This window comes from Canis lupus, chromosome X (genome assembly GCF_003254725.2).
Source record: "Canis lupus dingo isolate Sandy chromosome X, ASM325472v2, whole genome shotgun sequence".
Classification (NCBI taxonomy): domain Eukaryota; kingdom Metazoa; phylum Chordata; class Mammalia; order Carnivora; family Canidae; genus Canis; species Canis lupus.
In genome coordinates, this window is record NC_064281.1 from 83,628,297 (window position 1) to 83,655,547 (window position 27,251).

The 27,251-nt window shown below is 40.6% G+C and overlaps 1 protein-coding gene across 14 annotated transcripts in view; it reads left to right on the forward strand.

The window, feature by feature from the left end:
* TMEM164 (transmembrane protein 164) overlaps window positions 1-27,251 on the forward strand; it is a 198,794-nt gene that overhangs the window by 110,721 nt on the left and 60,822 nt on the right. For 12 of the 14 annotated variants that reach the window (XM_025431456.3, XM_049107246.1, XM_035711800.2 and 9 more), the window contains one exon: window positions 18,740-18,806. The exons of the other annotated variants lie outside the window; for them this stretch is intronic. In XM_025431456.3, coding sequence (XP_025287241.1) covers window positions 18,747-18,806 — 60 coding nt within the window. In that variant the 5' untranslated portion in view covers window positions 18,740-18,746. The remainder of the gene's footprint in view (window positions 1-18,739; window positions 18,807-27,251) is intronic. 14 annotated transcript variants of the gene reach the window in all.

Below are 27,251 nucleotides of genomic sequence, written 5' to 3' on the forward strand. Positions count from 1 at the left end.
GCATTCTATACTTGTTTCAGAGAGTCCATGTTTTCACATATTCTACTGGGGATACAGTTTTGTAAAATACTTCTTCTGGTTCAGACACTAAATTCATACTTTTGTGCTTCCTCCAAGTCTTCAGAATGATATGCACTTCTGCTGCCAGAGGCTTTCGTAGGAATCGTGCTGTTTCTTGGGTATGTTTATACATATTCAAAGGAGCATTTATTTATTACTTGTCCAAGGTAGGGTCTCTATATTGCCTTTGGGGATTTTCATGTTTTCTTTGGTATTGGCTAGAACCCCTTCTCACTTCCTCTCTTGGTGGCAGGTAGACGTCCATACCTTCCAGCCTGTTTGCCAGTGCTTAGCTGCTTCATTTAGTGGGTTCTGCTGGACCTGGGCTGAATAACTTATCCCTACCACTGCTACTAGGTTCTTTGATACTCTGAGCAGATACAGTATGTGAAAGACCACAGCCCCCCCACATGCATTGCTACCTGAGTTTTACTTGGGCAGACTCCCACTCCTCGGACACGGTGTGCCAGCCCCAATGCCATCGCTTCTGGCCTTTTGATTTGGGGGAGTAAGAGTCAGTCTCCAAATGCATATAGAACAGTTTGGGGATTTGTTGATTTCCTTTGCAAGCAGTAGTCCTGGAGTGGAGGCATGAATGTCCGGTGTGCTGGTTACCAGATTTCTAAGCCATGAGGCCAACAGTGGCAAGAAGGACTCAGTATCTTCCTATCTTGTTTCAGGTTTCTGCTGCATATATTAGCCACGGATTTTTTTTTTTTTTGACATTGTAGCATTAGCCTTATTGGTAGTGGAGATTTCTTTTTTTTTTAATTTTTATTTATTTATGATAGTCACACACAGAGAGAGGCAGAGACATAGGCAGAGGAAGAAGCAGGCTCCATGCACCGGGAGCCCAATGTGGGATTCGATCCCGGGTCTCCAGGATCGCGCCCTGGGCCAAAGGCAGGCGCCAAACCGCTGTGCCACCCAGGGATCCCAGTAGTGGAGATTTCTTCTAGAGTCCTGTCATAGGATGATCATCAGTTTAAGTTTTCAGTGATTTGGGGTGTTTTATCTTTTTTATTTCCCATAGGAATTTTAGTAGAAGTCTGGGAGGTGCTGTGTTATTGGATGTTAGCCAAGTGCTATTTTGAACCAGAAATTTGGTGTATATTTTGGTTTAGAGCAGAGGTTTGCAATCTTTTACTGCAAAGGGCCAGATAGTAAACTTTCTGAATGTTGACATGATCTGTGTTTTAATGGTGTCACTTTTTTGTAGCATAAAAGCACCATAGACAATACCTAAATGAATGGGGTTGGCTGTGTTCCAGTAAAATTTTATTTACAAAAACAGGACAACCAGATGAAAAAGTTCTGGAGCTGGATGATGGTGATGGTTGTATAGCAATGTGAATGGACTTAATGCCACTGAACTGTATACTTAAAAATGGTTATGATGGTACATTTTATGATATGTGTATTTTACCACACCAAAAAAGAAAAACCATCCCAGAATACAACAGGGTGGCCGTATTTTGCTGACCCCAAGTTTAGAGCAATTAAATCTAGGACATGGAAAGATAGGGAGCAAGGGAGGAAGAAATTAAATGGGTACAGCAGGACAGTGAGAAATACCTTAGAGTAGGCCAGGGTTCTGGATAACTGCAGTTCATCCTGGTGACATCATCCCATGGTCTTTAGGGATAGAGAGACACAGGGTTCATAGTAACACTTTTTTGGCATAAGGATTAGATCAGGGATTTTCTACTCCCGAGGCAATTTAACAGCCAGCCAGTCTTTTCTTGGTGACTGGCGATGCTCCCTGTAGATGATGGGGTCTCTTCCCAGGATTAGGAAAAAAAAAATCCTAGCTTTTTAGTTATTAACCATAACAGACTTGCTGGATAAGAAAGAGCAGCCACTACTCTGAGTCAGCTGGTTCTGCACCCCCTTGCCAAGATTCCTGTGCCACTAGGATTCACCTGTCAGCTGGAGACCTGGGCCCTTGGCATTGGGAATAGTGCTGTTCTCGGGACCCCACACTGCTTTTTGCTTTTCTCTCAGCAGTGTGGAGAGGATACTCCTGCTTTCCAGCTCTAGCCTTGGCCTCCCTCAGCTTGACTAAGACCTTGAACGGGCCCCATGTCCAACCGGAGTCTTCCATCTGCTCAGGGGAGCAGGTCTCTGGTGTGTTTAATGCTGTTCTTGGAGCAGAGTTTGCAAAAAGAGGTCCATGTATATTACTGCCGCCTCTCCCAGCATGCAGTGGTTTGGAGTTTCCTGGTCTCTGTTGGGCCTGTTATCCTGGCTGAAGGAGGGTGTTGTCACGATGTGGTGGCATGCACTCACTCCTCCTTCCCAGTCTCCATGGATCTCAGCACCACGGAGCACTCTAAGTGCAGTCAGCCTCTTAGTTTTCAGCTTACTTGTTGGCGTCTTGGCTGCTGTTTTTTTGTTTGTTTGTTTGTTTTTTAAGAGGGTGAAATTCTTGGTTTCACAAAGGACTGGGAGCCTCTTAGGGAAGCCAGCCTTTTGGAGAAACCTCCTCTGTCAGAGCTGGGGCTATTTTGAAGGACCAACTGAAGGAAAGGGAGTGGCTGTTAAGATTTCCCTGGCTTTGGGTTGTGATCAGACAGTTTAGCTGCCTTGTGAGCATCCATGGCTTAACCTGCCAGTTACCCAAGTGTGTGCCGCAGGGTTAGGGTATGCAGAGTGTGAGTGAGTCACTGAGCAGTGCAGACTGAATGGCTGAGACTCTTCCCCCACCCTGCCCAGTGAGAAAAGTGCATTGCAGAGAGCTAGTGCACTTCTTTTGCCTCAGGAGGTAGATGGTGGCCCTTCCCCTGTGAGCAAACAGAAACCCTTAAATCTGCTCATTTTCATGTCCACATGGAGAGGAGTGGATCTGTGATGCAAGTGGGATTATTTGGTCCTGAGTATCTGCTGAGTCAGTCTGGAGAGGATTTGGAAGGAGATGAGATGAAATTTCATCTGTGCTGCAGAGAGCAGGGGGTGTGATGCTGGCTGGAGAGAGGACTGTAGGCCTGGTGTGAGCCAAGGTAGGTGAGGGAAGCATGGGGGTGAGGGGAATGAGGACAGCTTGACATGTGATCTTGGTGTTGCAAGATTGATGCCCTGTTGGCCTTTGGGCCACATGATATTACAAGCATTTAGTAGCCCTGTGACCTTCTCTACTTCTAGATGCCACTTATTGTACTTTCAAATTTTGAAACAGCAGGACTTGGAGCAGGGAGACTTCCTCTTGCTAGGATTGTTCCCAGTTTAGGAAGGGGTCAGCACTCAGGTTGGACCTCTTGGGTCTTAATGTCTTGGAATGGCTTGACCATCTCAGCACCCCCTTTTCTGGTCTCAACCCAGCAACTGCTCTGGGACCCAAAAAAGAGCAGCCTTTTGGCACCTCTACCTCAGAGGTAGCTGCTTTCTGGCTTAGCTCTGGACACACTGCAAAGGGTGTTCAAGAGACTGTCTGACCCATGCAGCTTTATTAAGACTGTTCTTGGCAAGAGAGAAAGCCCTACATATGAATCCTGCAGGTTTAAAAGGGAGAGACACCAGGAACCTAGAAAAATCCATTGAATCCATTGTAAGTAAGTAGCAATTCAAGGGGACCAATTTCTTGTCTCATACAGAAGGCTGCTCTGGTGTCTGCTTTCCTAGGAGCCATTGACTGTCAGGTTGCGGACTTGCATCCATACATATTCTTTCTTAATGCTGAGAAGGGGAAGATGCTTTCAGGTTGTTCACGGGCCTCTTCCCCTTGCATACACACCAGAAGCTGCCTTCCTTCCAATGTGTACATATTCAATTTTGTTCTCTCTTGGGAGCTTTGGCTGCTACAGTCCTGGTCCATATTTTCTGACTGAGTATTCTCACCGCCCCATACACATCCTCTCCTGGAAATCACTCTGAGGGTTTCTGGAGCAGGGACTGCTTTATTTTATTTTATTTTATTTTATTTTATTTTATTTTATTTTATTTTATTTTATTTTATTTTTTATTTATTTTATTTTATTTTATATTTTTTATTTTATTTATTTTATGTTATTTTATTTATTTTTATTTTTATATTTATATTTTATTTTATTTTATTATTTTATTTTATTTTATTTTATATTTTTTATTTTATTTTATTTTTTTATTTTATTTTATTTTATTTATTTTTATTTTGTTTTATTATTTTATTTTTTAATTTTCTTTCTCTTGGGCTGCTCTGCTTTAAACATGTGTTTGGATGTCTGTCATTTTCTGGTAAGAGGGATGCTGGAGATGCAGGCAACTTTTTTTCATCCGGGAAAGTGTGGAAAGCAGTATTCAGCAAAAGAATGGGGATTGATCATTTTGGGCCTCTTTTTACTTTGTCAGCCAACCCAGTCCTTACAAAAGCTGAGTGACATATCTACTATGCTATAGATCAGGCAAAAGCAATTCCAGAAAAAAAACCCAAAAGCAGTATAGCATAATAAATGAGGTTTAGGCAAGATCTGTAGGTGCTGTGTAGTGAGTATGAAGAGATAGAAATATTTTATTTTTATAAGAGTAATCCATGATCACTGGAAGAAAAACCTCAAACGTTACAGAAAGCAGTCACATAGAAAATTAGAGTACCTGTTCATTCCTCTGGTAATATGTTGGTATAATGTCTTCCCAGGCTTCTGTGTGTACATACCCATTTTTAAAAAAAACAAACTTGGGGTTATCTTCAAAGATATGATTTGTAATCTCTCCAAAGTTAATATGCCATGATTGTTTCCCCAGGTCATTAAGTGTTCTTCTGCACATGATTTCTTTTTTTAAATTTAAAATCAATTAACATAGAGTTTATTATTAGCTTTAGTGGTAGAGTTTAGTGATTCATCAGTTGCTTATCACACCCAGTGCTCATTACATCAAGTGCCCTCCATTGATTTCCAATGATGGCATAGTGTTTGATATTTTATCATTCAGATGAATGTAATATGACGTATTTAAACAGTGCCCTGTTATTTGACATTTGGTTTGATGGACAGATAATGTTTCAAAGGAACCTTACATGGTGCCGGGAATGTAGATGGCTTATGTTGTATAGTTTTTCTTAAGACTTCTGAGCAAGGCTGAAAGTCTCAGCCTCCATTCCCTCATTGGTAAAAGAATGCTATCAATAGCATTGCGTCATGGTAACAGTTAGATGAGCTGCTCCATGTTCATTTCTTAGCATGAATCCTAACATAGACTAACTAATCAGGAAATGTTCATAATATGTAACCTGAGATTTGTCTTGATGCTTCACCATCTTGTATACTTACCTTGCTGTTAGAATTAGGGTCCCAGGGAGTGAAAATTGTTTTCATTCAAAGGAGCAGAATTTCAGAATGCAAACTGCTTTCAGATACGTGGCCCCTTTTATTAGTTGAGTGCCTTGCATACTGGGGCTTTGGCCAACTGTCTGGACTTCACATTAAAGGAAGTTCTGCAGCCTTTCCATTTGTGTGGTCACATTTGGTCTAGAGCAAGCTGGTGGGAAGCCACCAGTTACAATCAGTACTGTATTCTATCTTTAATAGTCTCTATTCTATCTTGTGCCTACAAGCAAAGCAAGTCAAACCTTCTTCTTATACTTGTTTTTCTTTTCTTATTATTTTTTCTTTTCCGGTTTTTATCCTGAAAAAATTTCAGACATACAGAAAAGTGAGCAGGGCAACACATCAGACAGTTGTATGATTTCTTCCTAGATTCAGCAATTTTTGTCCTGGTTTCTGATATGTGAGTTAAAAAATGTTCGATCCTGACTGCATTTACTACTGTATGACAGGATGTACTGCAGAGGCTCACACAGTGGGCAGAAAGTGCACACTCTCAAGCCAAGGACCAATGGAAAAGAGGTCATAGTGGAAGGACCCTGGGCTCTGGGATAGTAGAAATAGATCTGTTTGTATAATATAAATTATGTAAAATAAATCTCAACATAGTTTCTGGCTGAAGGGAAAGAGTACATCCAGATGTCCATCAACATGACAATGTATAGAATGACTTCTGATATACAATTGAATAGTGTACAAGCAGTGAAAAACATGAAGTAGAATGACATATAGCAGCATGGATAATTAGAAGAAGCTGTGTAGAGTGAAAAATATAATTTGCAGAAGGATACAGAGAGAGTATATCATATATTTAATGGGATAACCAGGAAACAATGTTTATGGTTTGTAGATACATACAAATGTGATAAATCTATAAAATCATAGATAGGAAGGAATCCCACTATTTCCAAATTAAGATTTCCTCTTGTTAGGGAGTGGAGGGGATGGATAGTGTTTAGGAAGGATACATAGGGCTTCAACTGAATCAATAATGCTCAAATTGATTAAAGCAGGGGCACAGAGGTTCTTACTCTTTGTATTTTTCTATATGCAAGAAAATTTTAATGTAGAAAACTAGAGTGAAGAAACATGTTTAAAAAATATTTAAAAAAGGCTTCTTAGAATTTTGGGTCATTTGTTTTGTGGTTGCTAAAGTTGAGACTAGAGGAGTTCAGTGTTTTGGTTTTCATATATATTTTTAAATTTAATTATCATGCTGTAAGATTGATTTTTTGGTATACAATTCTATGAGCTTTTTTCATTATGTGTGTCTCTATATAATATATATTTTATGTATATCTATTTAGAGTATAAATATGTATACTTATATTTTATTTATAGGTTATAGAAAATATATTTACATGTTTATATGTTATATATAAAGGGAAATAAAGGGTTTTATTTATTTATAGGTAATAGAAAATATATTTACATGTTTATATGTTCTATATATTTATATATACATATATAGATATTTATATAAAATATATATTATATGTATGCACAGATATATAAAAGCACCTTAGTCATTTTTTTTTCTCTGTGTGCCTTAGTCATTTTTAAGTGGAAAGTTGAGTAGTATTAAGGACACTCACACTGTTATACAACCATCATCATCATCATCCATCCCCAAAACTTTCATTTTGCAAAAACTGATATTCGATACCCATTAAACAGTGACTCCCATTCCCCATCCTCCAGCCCCTGGCAACCATCATTCTACATTCTGTCTCCATGATTTTGACTACTCTGGGTAGGTGATTCATATAAGTGAAATCATACAGTATTTGTCTTTTTGAGACTGGCTTCTTTCATTCAGCACAATGTCATCCTCAGGTTCATCCATGATGTAGCATGTGTAAGAACCTCATTCCTTTTTCAGGCTAAATAATGTGTGTATACCACATCTTGTTTATACATTCATCTGCTGATGGACACTTGGGTTGCTTCCATTTCTTAGCTGTTGTGAATCATGCTGCTGTGAAATGAGTGGACAAATAATCCTCAGAGACCCTGCTTTCAGTTCTTTTGGATATATATGCAAAAATGGGATTGCTGGATCATATGATACTTTCATTTTTAAATTTTTGAAGAACTGCCAAACTGTTTTACACAGCTGCTATACCATTTTACGTTCCCACCAACAGCATACAAGAGTTCCAATGTCTCTGCATCTTTGCCAACATTTGTTATTTTCTATGTGTTTTTTTTTGTAGTAGCCATACTAGTGGAGATAGTATCTAATTAGAGATACTATCTAATATCTAATTGGAGTATCTAATTGGAGATAGTATCTAATTTTGTTTTGCATTTCATTTTCTAATTTCCCATGTGATTCATTCTTTGATCCATTGGCTAAGAGTGTGTTATTTAGAATTTGTGAATTTTCCCATTTTACTTCCCTTACTTATTTGAGAGAGAGAGAGAGAAAGAGCAAGAGCACATGAGACGGGCAAAAGGAGAGGGAGAAGCAGACTCCCTGCTGAGCATAGACCTGATACAGGGCTTGATCCCAGGACCCTGAGATAACAACCTGAGCTAAAGGCAAATGCTTAACCAACTGAACCACCCGGGTGCCCCAATATTTACCTTGTTAAATCTATTGAGGCTTAATTTATGGCCTAATATATGGTCTATCCTGGAAAATGTCCCCTGGGCACTTGAGAGGAATGAATTCTATTGCTGCTGATTTAAGTGTTCTGTATATGTCTGTTAAATCTGGTTAGTTTAGTGTTGTTCAAGTCTTCCATTTCCTTACTTTCCTTCTTTCTGCTGTTCTAATATTGAGAGTGGAGTATTGAAGTTTCCAACTACTATTGTAGACTTGTCTATTTCTCCCATCAATTCTGTCCATTTTTGCTTAATATATGCTGATGGTCTGTTACTAAGTATGTAAATGTTTATAATTATTATATTCTTTTGTGGTATTGAGCCTTCATTAATAAATAATATGTCTCATAAACTGTTCTGATTTATAGTCTATTTTGTTTAATATTAGTATAACCACCCCTGTTCTGTTTTTGGTTACCATTTGCATGGAATATCTTTTTCCATCCTTTCACTTTCAACCTGTTTGTGTCTTTGACTCTAAAGTGAGTCCATTGTAGACAGCCTGAATTTGGATCATGGTTTTTATTCATTCAGCCAGTCTCTGTCTTTTAGTTGGACAGTTTTAATCCATTTACATTTAAAGTAATTACTGATAAGGAGGGAATTCTGTAATTTTGCTAATTGTTTTCCATACTTTATAATTTTTTGTTCCCCATTTCTTGCATTACTGTCTTTTGTGTTTGAGCTCTTTAGTAGTCGAACAATTTAATTTCCTTATCAATTCTGTTTGTGTATATTATTTATTTTCTATGTGGTTATCATGGGGATTACATTCAATGTTCTCAAGTTATAGCATTTTACCTTAAGTTTATATGAGCTGATTTTAAATGACATACAAAAAGCTACTCCTTTATAGTTTTATCTCCACCCCTTTCAGGTTTTGATGGCACAAAATTACATTTTTATGCAATGTATGCCCCAAAATGTAAAGTAATTATTTTCAAATGCATTAGTCTCTTAAATTATGTAGAAAACGAAGTGTGGAGTTAGAAATCTAAATTAGAGGGCAGCCCCGGTGGCGCAGTGGTTTAGCACTGCCTGTAGCCCCGGGTGTGATCCTGGACACCCAGGATCAAGTCCCACGTTGGGCTCCCTGCATGGAGCCTGCTTCTCCCTCTGCCTGCATCTCTACACCTCTCTCTCTCTGAATAAATAAATAAATAAATAAATAAACAAATTAATTAATTAATTAATATTTAAAAAAGAAATCTAAATTACAATACTAGTCTTTATACGCTCTTTTTAAAATCATATTACTCTTTTAAATTATGTAGAAGACAAAACATGGAGTTATAAACTATTGTTACAGTAATACTAGCTGTTATAATTGCCCATATATTTACCTCTACCACCATCTCTTTATTTTTTTATATGGCTTCAAGTGATGGTCTGGTGTCCTTTTATTTCAACTTGCAGGCATCTTTTAGCATATCCCTAAACCCTGGCAACTGCTCATTAATTCTCCTTCACTGTAGTTTTGTTGTCTAGGGAATGTCCTTGAAATGGAACCCTGCAGTGTGTAACCTTTTGAGACTGGCTTTATTCACACAGCTTTAAGATTCATCCATGTTCTTGTATGTATGAGTTCATTCATTTTATAGCTGAGTATGTATATACCATATTTTATTTGTAATGTATATACTACAATTTGTCATCCATTCACCCCTTGGCATCTGGGCCAATTCCAGACTTCGGCTACTATGAATAGAGTTGCTGTGAACATCTATGTAAAGGTTTTTGTGTAAACATGTTTTCTTTAAACTAGGGTAATTATGTAGGAGCAGGATTATTGGATCAAATGATAAGCATTTTTTTTAAAGATTTTATTTATTTATTCATGAGAGACACAGAGAGAGAGAGAGGCAAAGACACAGACAGAGGGAGAGGCAGGCTCCATGCAGGGAGCCCGATGCGGAACTCGGTCCCAGGACTCCAGGATCACACCTTTCCGCCCTGGGTGGAAACCACCAAGCCACCCAGAGATCCCCTGATAAGCATATTTTTAACTTTTTTTTAAAGATTTTATTTATTTATTCATGAGAGACAGAGAGAGAGAGAGAGAGAGAGGCAGAGACATAGGCAGAGGGAGAAGCAGGTTCCATGCAGGGAGCCTGATGTGGGACTTGATCCCGGGTCTCCAGGATCATGCCCTGGGCCCAAGGTAGGTGCCAAACCGCTGAGCCACCCAGGGTTCCCCATATTTTTAACTTTTAAGGCTTTTTATAAACTTTAGAAGAAACTCCCCACCTGTTTTCCAAATTGTTTTTATGTTTCCACCAGCAATGGCTTATGAGAGTTTCCATTTCTCTATAGTCTCTCAACATTTGCTATTGTTAATATTTCTATTTTATCAATTTTCTTGTAGGTGGGGAGTTGTAGTTTGTTGTGGTTTTAGTTTGCATTTTCCTTAATGATTTGGAATATCATTTGATGTGCTTATTTGCCTTCCATATATCTTTATTTGATGAAGTGTTCATTCAAGTTTTCTAACCCATTTTTTAATTGGGTTGTTTTCTTATTATTGAGTGTATTCTTTATATACTCTTGATAAAAGTCCTTTGTTGGGTATGTTATTTGCATATGTTTTCTCCTATTCTGTAGCTTATAGTTGTCATTTTTGTCAAATTGTCTGACACAGTGAAAATTTTAAATTTTGACTAAGTTCAGTTTATCATTTTTTGAATGTTTTCTGTTTTTGGTGTCCTGTTTAAGAACAACTTAACAGTCATTAAGATTTCCTGCTATGTTTTCTTGTAAAAGTGTTATAATTTTACATTTTCTATTTAGATTTATGACTTAAGTTTTATTTAAGTTGCAAGGTTTAGGTTAAGTGCATTTTTTTCTATATTTTATCCAATTACTGTAATACTGTTTATTGAAAAGACTATGGCTTTTCTCCACTGAGTTGCTTTTGCAGTATTGCAAAAAATCAAATTACTATATCACTCTGGGTCCATTTCTGGACTATTCTGTCTTATTGATCGAAGTCTTTTCTTGGACAGTATTATACTATTTTGGTTGCTATAGCTTTATAGCAAGCCTTAAGATCTGGTAATGTGATTCATCGTTCTTCTCCTTTTACAAAATTACTTTAGCTAGGCAGCCCTGATGGCTCAGTGGTTTGGCGCCGCCTTCGGCCCAGGGCCTGATCCTGGAGTCCCAGGATCGAGTCCCACATCGGGCTCCCTGCATGGAGCCTGCTTCTCCCTCTGCCTGTGTCTCTGTGCCTCTCTCTTTCTCTCTGTGTCTCTCATGAATAAATAAGTAAAATCTTAAAAAAAATTACTTTAGCTATTCTACTTTCTTTACCCTTCTATATACATTTTAGAGTTAGTTTATCTGTATCTGTAAAATATCCCGCTGGGATTTTGGTCAAAATTACATTGAATCTATAGATAGTTTCAGTGAGAATTGACATATTTGCTATGTTAATAAGCCTTTCAGTCTTTGAACATGGTATGTCTATTTATTTAGGTCCTCTTTGAATTTTTTTATGATCTTTTTACAGTTTTCAGCATACAGATTCTTGTACATATTTTCTTAGATTTATACTTAAGTGTTTTTGGTTTTGGGGGAGATATTGTAAATTATATATATTGGTTTCCAGGGGCACCTGGGTGGCTCAGTCAGTTAAGCATCCGACTCTTGATTTCAGTTCAGGTCATGATCTCAGGGTCCTGGAATTGAGCCCCACATCGGGCTCTGTGCTCAGTGTGGAGTCTGCTGAAGATTGTCTGTCTCTCCCTCTCCCTCTGCTCCTCTCCTTGCTTGTTTGCTCTTTTTCTCTCTCTTTCTCTCAAATAAATATGATCTTTAAAAATTTTTTTCCAATTTTGCACTATTATTATATAGAAATATTATTGATGTTTATGTGTTGACCTTATAATCCAGCAACCTTGCTAAAATCACATGTCACTTCTAGGGTTTTTTTTTTAGGCTTTTTGAGATTTTTTACACATATAATCATGTTCTTTGCAAATAGGGACAGTTTTATTTCTTCTTTTCCAATCCCTATTATTTTTGTTGCCCTATTGATTTTGAGAGAGGGCACACTTGTCTTGTTCCCAATGTTAGTGGGAGGAGCATTCAGTTTTCACCATTAATTATGATGTTGGGTATAGTATTTCTAAGATGTTCTTTATCAGGTTGAGGAAGTTCCCTACTATTCCTAATTTGTTGGTATTTTTTTTATCATAAGATGTTGAATTGTGGCAGATATCTTCTGTATCAATTGATATGATCGTGTAGTTTGTATTCTTTTTCACTGTTAACCTGGTAATATTTATTATACTGAATCAACCTTTCATTTACAGGACAAAATCTACTTGGTCACAGGATATTATTCTTTTTTTTTAAAACATTTATTTATTTATTTATGATAGACATAGAGAGAGAGAGAGAGAGAGGCAGAGACACAGGAGGAGGGAGAAGCAGGCTCCATGCCGGGAGCCCGATGCGGGACTCGATCCCGGGACTCCAGGATCGCGCCCTGGGCCAAAGGCAGGCGCCAAACCGCTGAGCCACCCAGGGATCCCGTGAGCCACCCAGGGATCCCCGATATTATTCTTTTTTTAAAAAAAATTAGGCTCCACATGTGGAGCCCAACTCAGGGCTTAAACTCATGACCCTGAGATCAAGACCTGAGATAAGATTAAGAGGCAGACACTTAACCCACTGAGCCACCCAGGTGCCCCCAGAATATTATTCTTTTCATATTGCTGCCTTACATTTGCTAAAATTATATTGATGAATTTTGTGACTGTGTTCATGAGGGATATCTAGTTAGTTTTGGTTTTCTTTTTCTTTTTTTGTACTTTATTTGTCTGGTTTTGTTATCTGCATAATAACAGCCTCGTAAGATGAGTTTAGAATTGTTTCCTTCTGTTTTATTTTCTGGACAAGATTGTATAAATATTTGGTAGACTTAATCTCAGACTCCATCTGAGTCTGGAGATTTCTTATTGAGAAAAGTTTAACTACAATTTCAATTTTTAAAAAATGACGTTTGACATGCAATATATTAGTTTCAGGTATACAACATTATGATTTTGTATGTTTGTATATTCTGAAACATTCATCAAAATAAATCTAGTTAACATCCATTACCACACATAGTTAAAAAGTTTTTTTGTGATGATGACTTCTAAGATCTGCTGTCTTAGCAACTTTCATTTTTTTTTAGAAATTTCTTTTTTTAAAAGATTTTATTTATTTATTCATGAGAGACACAGAGGGAGGGAGAGGGAGAGAGAGAGAGAGGCAGAGGCAGAGACACCAGCAAAGGGATAAGCAGGCTTCATGCAGGGAGCCTGACGTGGGATGTGATCCCAGGTTTCCAGGATCACACCCCGGGCCGAAGGCAGTGCTAAACTGCTGAGCCACCCGGGGCTGCCCAGCAACTTTCAAATATACAATACAGTGTTATTAATTATAGTCACCATGCTGTCTGTTACACCCCCATCACTTATTTTATCGGATAACTGGAGGTTTGTACCTTTCGACTACCTTCACCCATTTTGTCCACCCTGACTCTCTGACTCTAGCAACCAACTGCCAGTCTTGTTCTCTGTATCTGTGTGCTTAGTTTTTGTTTATTTTTGGTTTTTATGTTCCATATATAGGTGAAATTGTATGACGTTTGTCTTTCTTAGTCTGACTTATCTCCCTTAGCATAATTTCCTCAAGGGCCATTGATGTTTTTGCAAATGGCAAGATTTCCTTTTTTATGGCTGAATAGTAGTCCATTGTATGTGTATTCAATTTCTTTAATAGGACTGTTTAGGTTATCAGTTTCATCTTGGGTGAGTTTGGTAATTTGTGGTCTTAGAGGAAATTCTCTATTTTATCTAAGTTGTCAAATTTCTGTGCATAGAATTGTTCCTGGTTTCTCCTTGTTATTTCTTTAATTCGGAGGGAGGGTTCCTATAGTGATAACCCTGCTGTCCTTCCTGGTGTTGGTAAGTCCTGTCTTCTCTCTTTTTGTCCATGTCATTCTTCCTAGAAGCTTACAAATGGTATTGACTTTTTCAAAGGTAGGCTTTTAGTTTCATTGTTTTTTCTCTATTGTTTTGGTTTTTACTTCCATTGATTATTGCTCCCACTAGTGTTTTATTCCTTCTGCTTGCTTTTGGCTTATTTTGCTCTTATTTTCTGGATTTTGAAGGCAGAAGCTTAGATTACTGAGTTGAGATGATTCTTTTTTTTTTTCCCAGTCTATAAATTTTATGGTATAAGCATCTGACATTTTGATATTGTTGTATTTTTATTTTTATTTATTTTTTTAAAAGATTGTATTAGAGAGCACAAGTGGGATGAGGGGCAGAGAGAGAAGCAGACACACCGCGGAGCAGGGAGTCTGATGCAGGGCTTGGTCCTGGGACTCCTGGGATTGTGACCTGAGCAAAAGGCAGATGCTTAACTGACTGAGCACTCAGGTGCCCCTATTTTTGTCAGTTCAAAGTATTTCATAATTTCCTTTGAGAATCCTCTCTATGAATTTACCTTTCCAGTCACTTACAGAACTTGCCATCTGTTCCATATTTTTTGGTTCTTGGTTGTCAAGTGCATTAAATTGGAATAGAAGTCATCTTGTGAAGGTTTTTAATATCTTCACTTGTTGTTATGAATAGTAATGTGATATTCATTCACATGGCTTTATTAAGGATAATAATAACTGCCATGTATTGTGTGCTAACTATGTCTTAAGCACTAAGTTGGTCAGTTTATATGGCCTTATTAAATTCTCAATAAGCTTAAAAAAACATTCTCAATAAACTTTTCAGGGCAGCCTGGGTGGTTCAGTGGTTTAGCGCCACCTTTGGCCCAGGGCATGATCCTGGAGACCCGGGATCGAGTCCCACATCAGGCTCCCTGCATGGAGCCTGCTTCTCCCTCTGCCCCCCCCCCCCCCATCTCTCATGAATAAATAAATAAAATATTTAAAAACAAAACAAAAACTTTTCAGCAAGGTATGGTTATTAGGCCAGTTTTATGATTGAGGAAACTAACTCACGTATTTTAAGTCACTTGTCCAGAGTCACTCAGCCAGTATGTGGTAGATCTGGAATTTGAGTGTAGGTTTGTTGCCACACCCTGATTTCTCCACCATTATGCTACATTTCCTTTCATTAGTTCATTTCTCTCTTTGTCAGTAAGATTGTTACTTTCTTGAAGGCAGATACTGTGTCTTACACTGATCACCTTTCCCCTACAGCACCTATGTTAGACACTAAGTAATAGATGGATTTATGTTTGTGGAACTCAATTTAATGACCTGAACTGACCTGGAAGAGAATTAAATCTATGACATTTGCCATACTGCCCCAGTTTCTTACCAACTTAGCTAATTTAGCTCAGTATCCTACACAGAAACAAAGCTGACAGAATATTTGTGACAATAGTAATGGCCAGGACTTTGAGCTGTCAAGGAAATTTATAGCTAAGTGAATAGAAGTCCATCTCCAGCTTGTGATGTTTGGTTCTGGCCTTCAGTCTGTCTGTCCTTTTGCTTTCTATGGACCTCCTTTTCCTACTCTGAATTTTTTTGACAGTTTGACTCTGTCACATGATTTCCTTTTTTGCCCCTCCCCACCCTTTACATCTTGAAGGTTTAGGCAAGCTCTTCACCATTTATGTATGAAACACATATGTGAGTCTTTATATACCATGTGCTCTTCTAAGCACTTTATAGATATTAACTCCTTATAACAATACTACCAGTTACCTACTGCTGTTCCCATTGTACAGGTGAGGGAACTCTCACAGGACTTCCTAGTGGCCCATTATCTGGTTCCCATACACAATAGAAATCTGAATGGCAGGCTGGAGGTGGCTATAAAGTGAAAACAAAATCCTTGGCCTTTCATATGGCCAGTCACTTACCTCTTGGGCTGTGCTTAGGGTCTATAGAGGGCAGGGCAGGTATATAATTAGGACAGTTTTGCCATAAAATACCCAAGGGGTTCTATTGCTCTTAGGCATGACCCTCTCCCAATAGGCAGTCTAGAGTCCTTTCTTACCTGGCCTATGGTCTGACTCTCATTCTCTCTCTCTGTCTCTATCTCTGTCTCTCTGTCTCTGTCTCTCTTTCACACACACACATACATACACACAGAACATGTATAATGTTCAAGGTCTGTGTCTTGGATTAAAGCAGTGTATAGTGGGAAAAGCACAGTCTTGAAAACTGGCAAGACCTGAGTGTGACTTCTCCTCTGACTCTTGTTGTCTATGTGATTTGTGGCAAGTCATGTAATCACTCAGTGTTTTGGTTTTCTCAGCTGTGAAATTAAAGAAGATAATAATGATTATAATAAAAACCAAAGGATAAATCAGATGATGCATTTGCTTACTTAACACAGTGATTGGCATATAGAAATGCGCTATACATGTTTGATTGTTTTGTAGTTATTAATACATAAGACCTTTATGTCTATTAGGGATAATCCACTCTTTGACATATATGTAGCTGGCAGTACAGGCTTGTCTTTATCTGGGAATTTCTTAGTTGTTTTGAATCTTGATATTGGTTTTATCTTCTGTATTTTTGGCCTTCCATGGGCCCTTGGGATCAATTAGATCCATCATCCTCATGATTTAACTTTTGGCGCCCAGATATCTAATTGGCTTTGTATAAATGCCAGCATTCTTTTAAGGCTAGTGGCAAAGTCTGGCACCAGAGTCCAGCTTTATCTGGACTGTTAATGTGATATTTTCCTCTCCCAGGATGAATGTTTATGTTGTGGCTGAACAAGAATGTTTATGCCAGGGGCCTCCCATGGGACAGTTGGCTCTTCTAGTTAGCAGTTAGTACCTGCTCTAGGCACTTGAGACTTGAGTAAAAGTTTTCAGCAGCTTCTCAGAGCATGGAGTGCCCCCCTTGAATGACCCTGTTATAGAAGCATGGTAACTTGGCCAGCCCTGGTAGGCAGGAGTGACACTGCATTGGTCCTGGAAGACCATGATGGCTTGGAGTGGCCTCCAAGCCTTCTCCCCTTGGTCACCCCCCTGAAAGTATATTAAGCCTAGGCCAGGGAATGAATAAGGTGGTAGAGAGGTCTCTGAAACCCAAAGGGAGGAAACAGGAGCCTCTGACTTCCCACCTGAGGTCACATTTGTGAGGGAAGGTGGCCAGGGTGTGTGTGTTGGGGGGTGGGCAAGAGAGAGGGAGCAGTAGGCTCCCCATAGGGAACCTGATGCAGGGCTCCATCCCCGGACCCTGAGATCATGCCCTGAGCCAAAAGCAGACACTCAACTACTGAGCCACCCAGGTGTCCCTGAATCTTGGCTCTTCTATCTCATGCATGACATGAACCAGGCCACTTTGCTTCTCTAAACTCTCATTGACAAATGGGAAATGTAATTGTACCTGTCTCAGAAGATAGCTATAAAAATTAAGTAAGAGAATTTATGTAAAGCAGTTAATTAGATAACTTGCCTCAATTATGTTAAGTGCACATTATCACCATCCTTGTGGCATTGGTAAAAATGAGCAATGGTAATAAACAGACTGCGGGAGATGAGAAACATCTTTGGGGCTTCTGGGCTGTTCTCATGGGTCTCCTGGTAATGTCTCTTGGTCTTAAGCAAACATCTGTGAGCTTTGAGAGAATGCCTAGAGTTCTTGAGGGTTTTCAGAGTAAGGACTGCTTTCCTGTTTGGGGCATGGGAGAAATGCTGGTATTGCAGGGATACTGTGTCGGTGTGTGTATGAGTGTGTAAGAGTGTGTGTGTGTGTGTGTGTGTGTGTGAGAGAGAGAGAGAGAGAGAGAGAGAGAGAGTCGACTCAGCGGTGGTTATACCTGCTTTTCTTCAGGAGGAAGACTGTCATTCTTTGCTTCTCCCTCAGTTATAATAAAGGATCATTTGCCTTGATGATGAAAGAAGTTGCTTCAGTCCATCCTCAGGGCTCTCTCAGGCAGAATTAGTTCCTGACTTGATTGTTCTTGACTTATAAAGGGTTTCTAGAGCATGTTTCAACAAGTCTGGTATTAGGAAATGATCCTTACCTGATGCTAGAGACCAGTGGTTTTCTTCTTTTCTCCACCACCTCCCCCTTTCTTTTTTCTCTTTTGTTTTGCTTTGAAGTCCCCAAAACCCAATCCATAAAATCAAATCCATAAAATCAAAGCAAGCTTGGAAGGCTGCCACTTCTGCTGTCCCCACCTCCTGCCACAGCCCTGAAGTTGCTTCTAAGAAAGTTGGGGAGCACAGTTGACAAAAACACTGCAGTCAGCTGGCTGGTTCCACTCACCTTTCGATGCCTAGGACAGCGGCTTGAGTGAAGGGATGGGCCATGGGCCATGTAAACAAACAGCCCCATTCTCAGAAACGAGTACTCCTGTACTCCTGACGCCATACCAGGGCACCTGCTTGGGGCAGCCCCTCTTTTCACCTGTTGCCTGAGCCGCCATGGCCCGTGCCATAATTGGGGCTGCCCACATAGTTAGGCAGCCCAGAGCTCATTATGTAATCAAGCTTTGTAGCCAGCTCAGGTCCGGGGAGCACTTGGGGGGATGTGTGGAGGCAGGGGTCAGAACATCTCAGTAGCGCTGAATGCACTGCTTCAAATCGACTAGGTGTGTGCACCAGCTCCGGGGCCAGTTTACTTGGAGACCCACTTGATTGCACATCCTCCCATGTGGCATGGCGTAACTTGACACGGGTTTTTGCCTGCCTTTGCAACAGAGTCTGAGTACAACCTGGACTTTATCTTTTTTTTTTCTTTCTTTCTTTCTCTCTCTCTCTCTCTCTCTCTCTCTCTCTCCCTCCAGGCTCCAGATGCACATGCTGAATGGAGCCCTTCTGGCCCTGCTGTTTCCTGTGGTAAATACCCGGCTGGTAAGTTGCCTCTTGTAGGAACCGACTACCAACATACAAAACTGTTTTGGCTCACTCCCTCATTACCCAGGGCTTGCTCTCATCCTTAGCTCGTGTGCCCATGTGACCTTTAAGATACATGTATTTTTTTTAAAGATTTAATTTATTTATTCATGAGAGACACAGAGAGGCAGAGACACAGGCAGGGGAGCTTGATGTGGGACTCTATCCCAGGACCCTGGGATCATGCCCTGAGCTGAAGGCAGATGCTCAACCGCTGAGCCACCCAGGTGTCCCATAAATATGTCTGTCTGTCTGTATTTATTTATTTATTTATAAAAAATTTTATTTATTTATTAATGAGAGAGAGAGCGTGCAGCAGAGGGAGAAGCAGGCTCCATGCAGGGAGCCTGACATGGGACTCGATCCCGGGTCTCCAGGATCAGGCCCTAGGCTGAAAGCGGCGCTAAACCGCTGAGCCACCTGGGCTGCCACAGTATGTCTATATTTAATATTGAGGTTTGACATAGGCCTCCTTGGATGCAGGGGAGCTTGGTAGGTAAGGGTGGGAGTATTTGATGGAACTCTGGGGCTGCATTTAAGAGCCTAGGCCAGATGCGGGATAGACCGAAAAATCAACAGAAGCTCTTGAGAGGTTTGGCAGTGAGAAGGGGGACTGGGAACCCCACTTATTAGAGGTTTCCAGGTGTTCAAAGGGGCTCTAGTTTGGATTCAGCCACACTGGCCCAGAATAATCTGGGGGGGAGCCTCCAAACCTGTCTGCTTTGCCAAGAGCCCTATTGGGCAAGAATTAGATTCTTTCCCCCTCCCATTCACTCAAACTTACAGGGCAGTCTGGGCCACCCTACCCCCGGTGGCTAGCCAGGACAGTTCCACTGTAGCAGTGGGTTGAGTGATAAACGAGCATAGAGAGAATAAGAAAGAGCTATAGGGGTTGGCGTGGCAGGGCCCTGTCCTCAGACTCTGTCATGTGGGACTGTCGAGGGATTAGCCGGCCATGTTAGAAAGCCCAGGAAAAAAAATCACTTGTAAAATCCTTGTACTGCTTTCTAGTTTCATGACTTAAATTGGCCTCATGCATGAAATATCATAGTTTAAATCTCAAAATGATCATCTTTCCTCTTTGGATGGCATTTTATAGTTTACAAAGTCTTTTCACATGATAGCTGTGTGACGAAGATAAGGGCAAGTATCATAGCCTCTTGTTACAGAGGAATAAACTGACGTTCAGGAAGTCACACAAGTTCTAAGTGGCAGAGTTAGGAACGGAGAAGCCTTTAGATCCTACAAGCACAGTTATGCTTCATTCTTGCCAAAGATGTAGTCACATGCTCCCCACAAATACTCATGTATACCCTTATGTTTGTTAAATGTTTCTAGGTGCATGTTGTACATCAATAGAAATTAAAAGAAAAAGCATTCATCTAAAGCAGTGATTCTGAACCCAGGCTCAAAATTTTGCTCCAGGCTCACCTAGAGATACTTAAAAACAAACAAACAAACAAATAAACCAATGAGCAACAATAGTGAAAAACAAACCCCAAAACACTGATGCCCTGGTGTCACCCTTGGAGTATCTGAGATCTTGATCTGTGACACAGCCTGGGCATAGTGTTTTTATTTTTATTTATTTATTTTTAAAGATTTTATTTACTTATTCATGAGAGACACCCAGAGAGAGGGGCAGAGACACAGGCAGAGGGAGAAGCAGGCTCCCTGAGGGGAGACTGATGCGGGACTCAATCCCAGAACCCTGGGATCATGACAAGCCAAAGGCAGATGCTCAACCACTGGGCATAGGGTTTTTAAAAATGTTTCTGATGTGGAACTGCAGTTGAGCACCACTGATTCTGTGCAGTGGCTCTCAAACTTAATGTCTGTCCATCCATAGCAGTCACCCAAGGAAATGGCTAAGAAATGAAGCTTGCCAGACCTCATCAGAAGGTCTGATTAAGAGGATCTGGGAAGATACCAGGAAATGAGCATGGTAATAAGTTCCCATGTCATGGTGACTGCTTGGGGTCCTCAGACTGCTCTTAGAGAATCAGCATCCTAGGTGATCATAATGTCAGGTTACTCCAAGTGTGGAACTCCAGGTGTGGTTTGGGGACCAGCATCACGTGGGGGCTGCCCTTGGAGAAATGCAGAATTTTAGGCTTCACTTCAGACCTACTGCATCAAAATTTGCATTTTAACAGGTGGCTTGTAGGGCCTCCTCCCTTTCTTCCAAAGAGTCCAAAGCATCTCAGAGATAGACCATGGGAACTCCTGAAGTGGGCAGCACCAGGGTGGGAGAAATGAAGGAATGTTGCCTCTGTAATGATAGGCCAGGCACATTCAGTTCAGTGTCCCCCTGTGAGCTGGGATCAGCAAGCCCAGGCTGCTCACATAGGTACCTTTGCTCCCCCATCTACGTTCCCTACAACATATGACTTGCCTGACTTTACCCAGGTCCTTCATTAGAACCCCTGCTCTGGTCTCAGAGCTCTAGAGGATAGTACCCAAGAATGGCACATAGAAAACAAATTGAAAGCATATTCTTGAGTTAAGAGTCTTTATATTCTGTCTCCCTTTCTGATATTTCCCACACATTTCTTCTCCCTTCCCGGTGGGGGTGAATGGGTGATGGGCACTGGGGCGGGGGCACTTGGCAGGATGAGCACTGGGTGTTATTCTGTATGTTGGTAAATTGAACACCAATAAAAAATAAATTTATTTAAAAAAAAAAAAACAATTCTTTACTGGCTCACTGTGGGGCAGTGCTGGAGACTGCTCCCTGCCTGTGGAGGTGCTGTGCTAAGGCAGAGAAGTGAGTCCAGTGCTATCTCATCCCATTTGCCTGCCCGCCCTGTCAGTGTTTTCTCAGATTAAGAAGTTGGGCAGATAAAAAGCTACTCTCCTTCTTCATTTGCAGCAGGTCTGTAAGATTCCAGGAAGGGGTGACCCCCTCCCCCCTGCACCCCGGGCTCATATAGTCAGATCCTCAGTTTGAGTGCTTCCAGCCCATGGTTGAGGCAGATGTGGTTCCTCTAAACAGATCACCTTAATCCCTCTTTCTATGCAACATTATCCCCAAGGAAAGCCAGATAGTCTTCTCCTTGCAGAACCGATGAGCATAAAGCAGATCTGGTGATTCCCACTGAGTGAGCTTGAAAATAAAGCTGCCCCCCCCCCCACCAAAGCTCATTCACACACCTGAAGTCAGAACCGCAGTGGCAAAGTTTTCCTTCAGCCAGTATTGTTATACCACAGCAGCATTTCTGCACTAGGCCAGCTGATGCTTCCAAAGTGTTTATTGTGTACTGTTCTAGGTGTTCTATGTGGGCTGATGTATTCAATCCTCACAATAAACTTCAGAGGCAAGGCACTCACTGATCATTATCCTGAGGTCAAGGTGCTGTCAGGATTGGTTTTCCGTGAAGCTTCTCTCCTTGGCTTGCAGATGGCCACCATCTTGATGCCTTTTCACATGGTCTTTTTTTAATATAATTTATTTATTAGAGAGAGAGAGAGGGGCAGAGACACAGGCAGAGGGAGAAGCAGGCTCCACGCAGGGAGCCTGACATGGGACTTGATCCTGGGTCTCCAGGATCAGGCCCTGGGCTGAAGGCGGTGCTAAACCGCTGAGCCACCTGGTCTGCCCACACATGGTCTTTTCTCTAGTGCCTCTCTGTGTGTCCACATTTCCTCTTCTGATAAGGATACCAGTCAGATTGGATTAGGGCCCACCTAATGTCCCCCTTTGAATTTAGTCACCTCTTTAAAGGAGGTATTTGCAAATAGAGTCACATTCTGAGATTAGGCCTTCAATGGGTGAATTTTGGTGGGGACATAATTCAGCCCATAATAGCTTTCTACTCTGTACAAAAGACAATATTTCTCTCTCTTTGCATCTTTTCCTCCCTCCCTCTCTTCCTTCTCTTTCTCCCTCTCCCCTTCCTCCCCTTTCTCATAACAGAATTGCTATTATAGTTGCTATAGCACTTAATACTCTCTGAATAGATATCAAGCTATAGCCAACCAGCTCATTAGGAATGTTCAAGTAACTTCCCTTAACACTGAAAATTCTTTGATGAGCTTAATGAGTAATTCCAATCACTCTGGTAAATAATCTTGGTGCCCTTCTTTTCTAAAATGAAGCGGAGAAAAGTCCCCGGTTAGGGCACCATTTGCATGTGTATTGGCTACTGGCATTGGTTTGGTTATTTTAAATGATGGGGACCCCTCCTGGGCTACTTCTGGCCTTGAGGACTTTATGCTTTGCAACCCCTTAGCTGAGCTCAGATTCACTTAAAAGAAGACACAGGAAGATAGGCAACTCTTTCTTTTTTTCTTTTTTCTTTTTTCTTTTTTTTTTTTTTTTTTTTTGGCAACTCTTTCTTAAGCCTGATGATCCAGTTAGGTAGGAATTTAGCCTTTGACTTCTCTTTGTTCTTTTTTCTTGACTTGTTATCTTTTTAATCTTCTTTTGTTGTTTTTCTTAGCAGTAATATGGAAGCAGGGGAAAGAAAATGATCTAGTGTGTGTGTGTGTGTGTGTGTGTGTGTGTGTGTGTATAACACGGTCACACATACACTCACATATGTAAGGACAGAGACAGAGGGAGTGCCAGAAAGTTGCCATGGTCAGCTGAAGGATGTGGAGTCATCAGTGCATTTCCATTTTTTGTGCTCTGTCCTGTGACTTCCTGGCACTGGCATTTGCAGACCAACTAGAGAATGCCTGGGTCCCAGTTTCTTCTGGCTCTCCATCCTTAGCAGCTGACACCTTGGAGGAAGAAACATGTATTCCAATGGCTCATATTATAAGGAAGTGCTCCTTGCTGCCAGGATTTTTTTTTTTCATTCTAACTAGACCACCAGGAGTGGCTTTTTAAATTAATTTTTTATTGGAGTTCAATTTGCTAACATATAGCATATTCTGGAGAAGGTCTGTTTTTGACTTCAGATGAAGTATCTTAAGGGTGATTTTTCTTTTGCTTCTTGGAGGGAAGGAGAGGAAATACATCATGGAACTACTGATTATTAGATTAGCAGGGAGCCAAAAGCTTGTCTGGTCTCATCTACTAGAGGGGGGTCCATGGAAGCATAAATGCCTTGCCTTAGAAACCAAAGTCAGTGCCCCTAAAATCCAGGTCTCCTGACTCAGACTTCAGAGCTCTTTTCTTATTCCATGACTGGAGTACAGTGAGTTTGAAAGCTGGTGAGTCCAGATGCTGGAGATGTTTCTTAGCTTCTGTCCATCTAAAAGAGTGGGGTCATAGGTTTCTTTGAGAAGCTGAAGAAGTCTGCAGAGCCTCTTCCCAGAGAAATGCACCAACACAATGTTGCAGATAATTTCAGGAGACTGTCACCTGCTGTCCCCCTCCTCGCTGACCACATCCGATCCCTGTGGATCCCATATTAAGATCCCCCACCCAAGCTGGCAGTAGTTCATGGCTTGAAGCATAGTTTCAAGCTGCCTAATTTATGACCAGCCTAGTTTATTAGCTCCTTGTTATAGCCATTGGCTTTTGGGCTGGTGTTGATGCTGGGTTCTTTATCTATTGCCTGTGACTTAGCAAAAATATCTATTCCAGGCCAAAACACCTTATGGAAAGTGAAAGCCAAGAGGTGGGAGCTAAGTAGGATGCCCATCGAACCTGGTCACATATTAGATTTTCGGTTCCATTGCTTACCTTGCCATGTTGGTGAGCTGGTCCTCAGAATGAGTTACTGGACATAAGCTGCATCCCCAGCTCTGTACATACCTTTTGTCCTCAAATGCCTGTGGGAGTTCCTTCTGAATGCAGAGTGTTCTGAGCAAGGGAGAGTGGAAACAGAAAACAAACCTAAAACCCTGTATCAGCCCCCTTCCCAGACTGAAGACTCTAGCCTGGCCTATATTTGTGATTGCAGCCATCTGTCTTCTATGAGAATAATAAGAAGAATGGTAATGATGCTTTTCATCAAGCTCCTTTCTTCTTCTTCAAGGCACAAAGCCTCGAGTATATTATTATCTCATTATCAAAATTGGTCATTACTGTGCAGCCCTGTTGATCTCTCATACTAGTTCCTTTTTCCCCTTCTTTCCCCTTCTGCCCCTTTTGCCTGGCTCCTGTGCTGTTAGATGGTTCTCTTGAATGTCCCCATCTCCAAGACCCTAGTGGGAGAGGTTAGTCATGATTTGTTCATTCCTGGAGCAGCTGCCCAGCTTCCACAGTCATTATCTTGATGTTCTTGTATCTTGAGATGCAACTTTGCCACTGGCACACCTTGTCCCCAAGTGTGCCGCTTGGATAACTTTGCTTTCACCAAGGCAAATAGGCTTGAGAATCTTACTCTTTGCTAACTGGCACATTGAAATGTGCTAATTGACCTAGAAAAGTTATTTCTGTGACGGGCAAATTGAGCTATTTAAAAAAGTTATGGTTTGGATTTTGGACCTCAATGAAGGACAGAATGTCCCTTTGCTTTCCTGGGAGTACTTACGTATAAAAAGCTTGGTTTCAGAAGAGGCCTTTGCTTTCTGAAGAATTGATGTGGGCAAAATTGTGCCTCAGATATGGAGAAGAGTCTGGTGCTCCTGGGCCAAACTAAACCAAATTCTAGGAACTATTCTAGAATACGTCTAATCACTGCCTTTTTTAAAAGATTAATCTTGGGGAGTTTTCTGTCCTCCATGAATCTAGCCCAACCTTATGGGCCATCCAGACTTTTATTGAGCACATTTATTTTTTAAAGATTGTATTTATTTATTCATGAGAGAGAGAGAAAGAAGCAGAGACATAGGCAGAGGGAGAAGCAGGCTCCATGCAGGGAGCTGAATGTGGGACTTGATCCCAGAACCCCAGGAACACACCCTGGGCCAAAGGCAGGCACTAAACCGCTGAGCGACCCAGGCGTCCCTATTGAGCACATTTTGGTATGGCGTGTTGTGCTGTATGCCACAGGGGATGCAGAAGCAGTCAGGGTGTGTTCCTGGCTCTCAAGGAACTTGCAGTTTAATTAGAAAGATAAGGTATAAATTATGGCAATATTAGAATTGAAATAATGAAAAATATATATCTAGAGGCAGTTCAGGCTTAATTGCTAAATGGCAATCATTTCAAGTTCTAAGATGGGAAGAGGATTATTATTAGCATTTATTAGGCACCTACTGTGTGTCAGGTAATTTACATATGTTATTTAACTCGTAAAAGAACCCCATTTTACCTTTGAAGAAATTGGGATTCAGAGAGGTTGAATGACTTGCTCAGAGTTAAATGGTTTCTAAAATGCTAAAGCTAAACCCATGCACTCTATACTCTGATACATTGCCTCCTGGAGAGACCAGTGGATTAAATAGTCCAGGAAGGCTTTGTGGAGAAATAAAGCCCCAACTAAGCCTTGGGGTGATTAGAATAGTCATGCAGTTGCAGAGGAGCAAAATGGTTCAACTAAGGAATGCCGTGGCTAGGGCACAGGAGTAGGATACTACAAACTCATCACCGAGATTCTGAAGAGTGGGATAGAGAATCAGGGATTCTGGTTGTATATGTAAACAATGCCACTTATTTGCAGGCCACTGGAAGATACTCACAAGCCTGCTTCTGTTACATCTTTTCACCCTTTATCATTGTGTTTAGATTCCTGTGTATTTCTTATCTTTTCCACCTCTACTGATAAGATTCCCTACAGGTGGATGGGACTTCGCAACCAGAAAAGCTCTTGCACAAATATCTCACCCTAGTGTATTGAGGATATGGATCTCAGGAACAAGGGTATGGGTGCAGGTTCATATCCTGGCTGTGCTACTCCTACGTGTGCATGTGCACATGTGCACAGCTCACATGCACTTGCCCGTGTGTGTGTGTATGTGTGTGGAAAAGAGAGAGAGGGAGAAGAGGAACTTGGTTGACTTAATTAACTTCTGTGGACCATAGTTGTCACATCTATAAAATGAAAGTGATAGTAGTGTTTACTTCCTAAAGCTATCCTGAAGATTAAGTAGTTAATATGTGTAAAGCATGTAGCACAGCACGTGGCAAACAGGAAGCCCTCTCAATCAGTGTTAGTTGTTAATTATTAGTCTTGGATCTTTGAAAAAATCCTGTGAGGTGTAATTAGCATAACCATTTTAAAGATTGAGCCATCCAGAATTTAAGTAATTCATATAGGGACTCAGAGACAGAACTGGCCTGAGAGCTTTGGTCTTTCTGGTACAAAGCTCATGGTCTTCTTCCTCTTTCCTAATTACTTAGATTGATTTTCAAGTGTTGAGCCAAATCAACTCTGTGGTAAGTTTTATATAATACTCATTAGAGATTTGGGGGGATTGATTACACTTTTAGGATTTTTTATTTTTTATTTTATTTTATTTTTTTTACTTTTAGGATTTTTTAAAAATAAAAATAGGATATGCTCATTGAAAAACCAATCAGGAATATAAAGAGAAAGTTTATCACTTTACCCACCAATTTTCAAT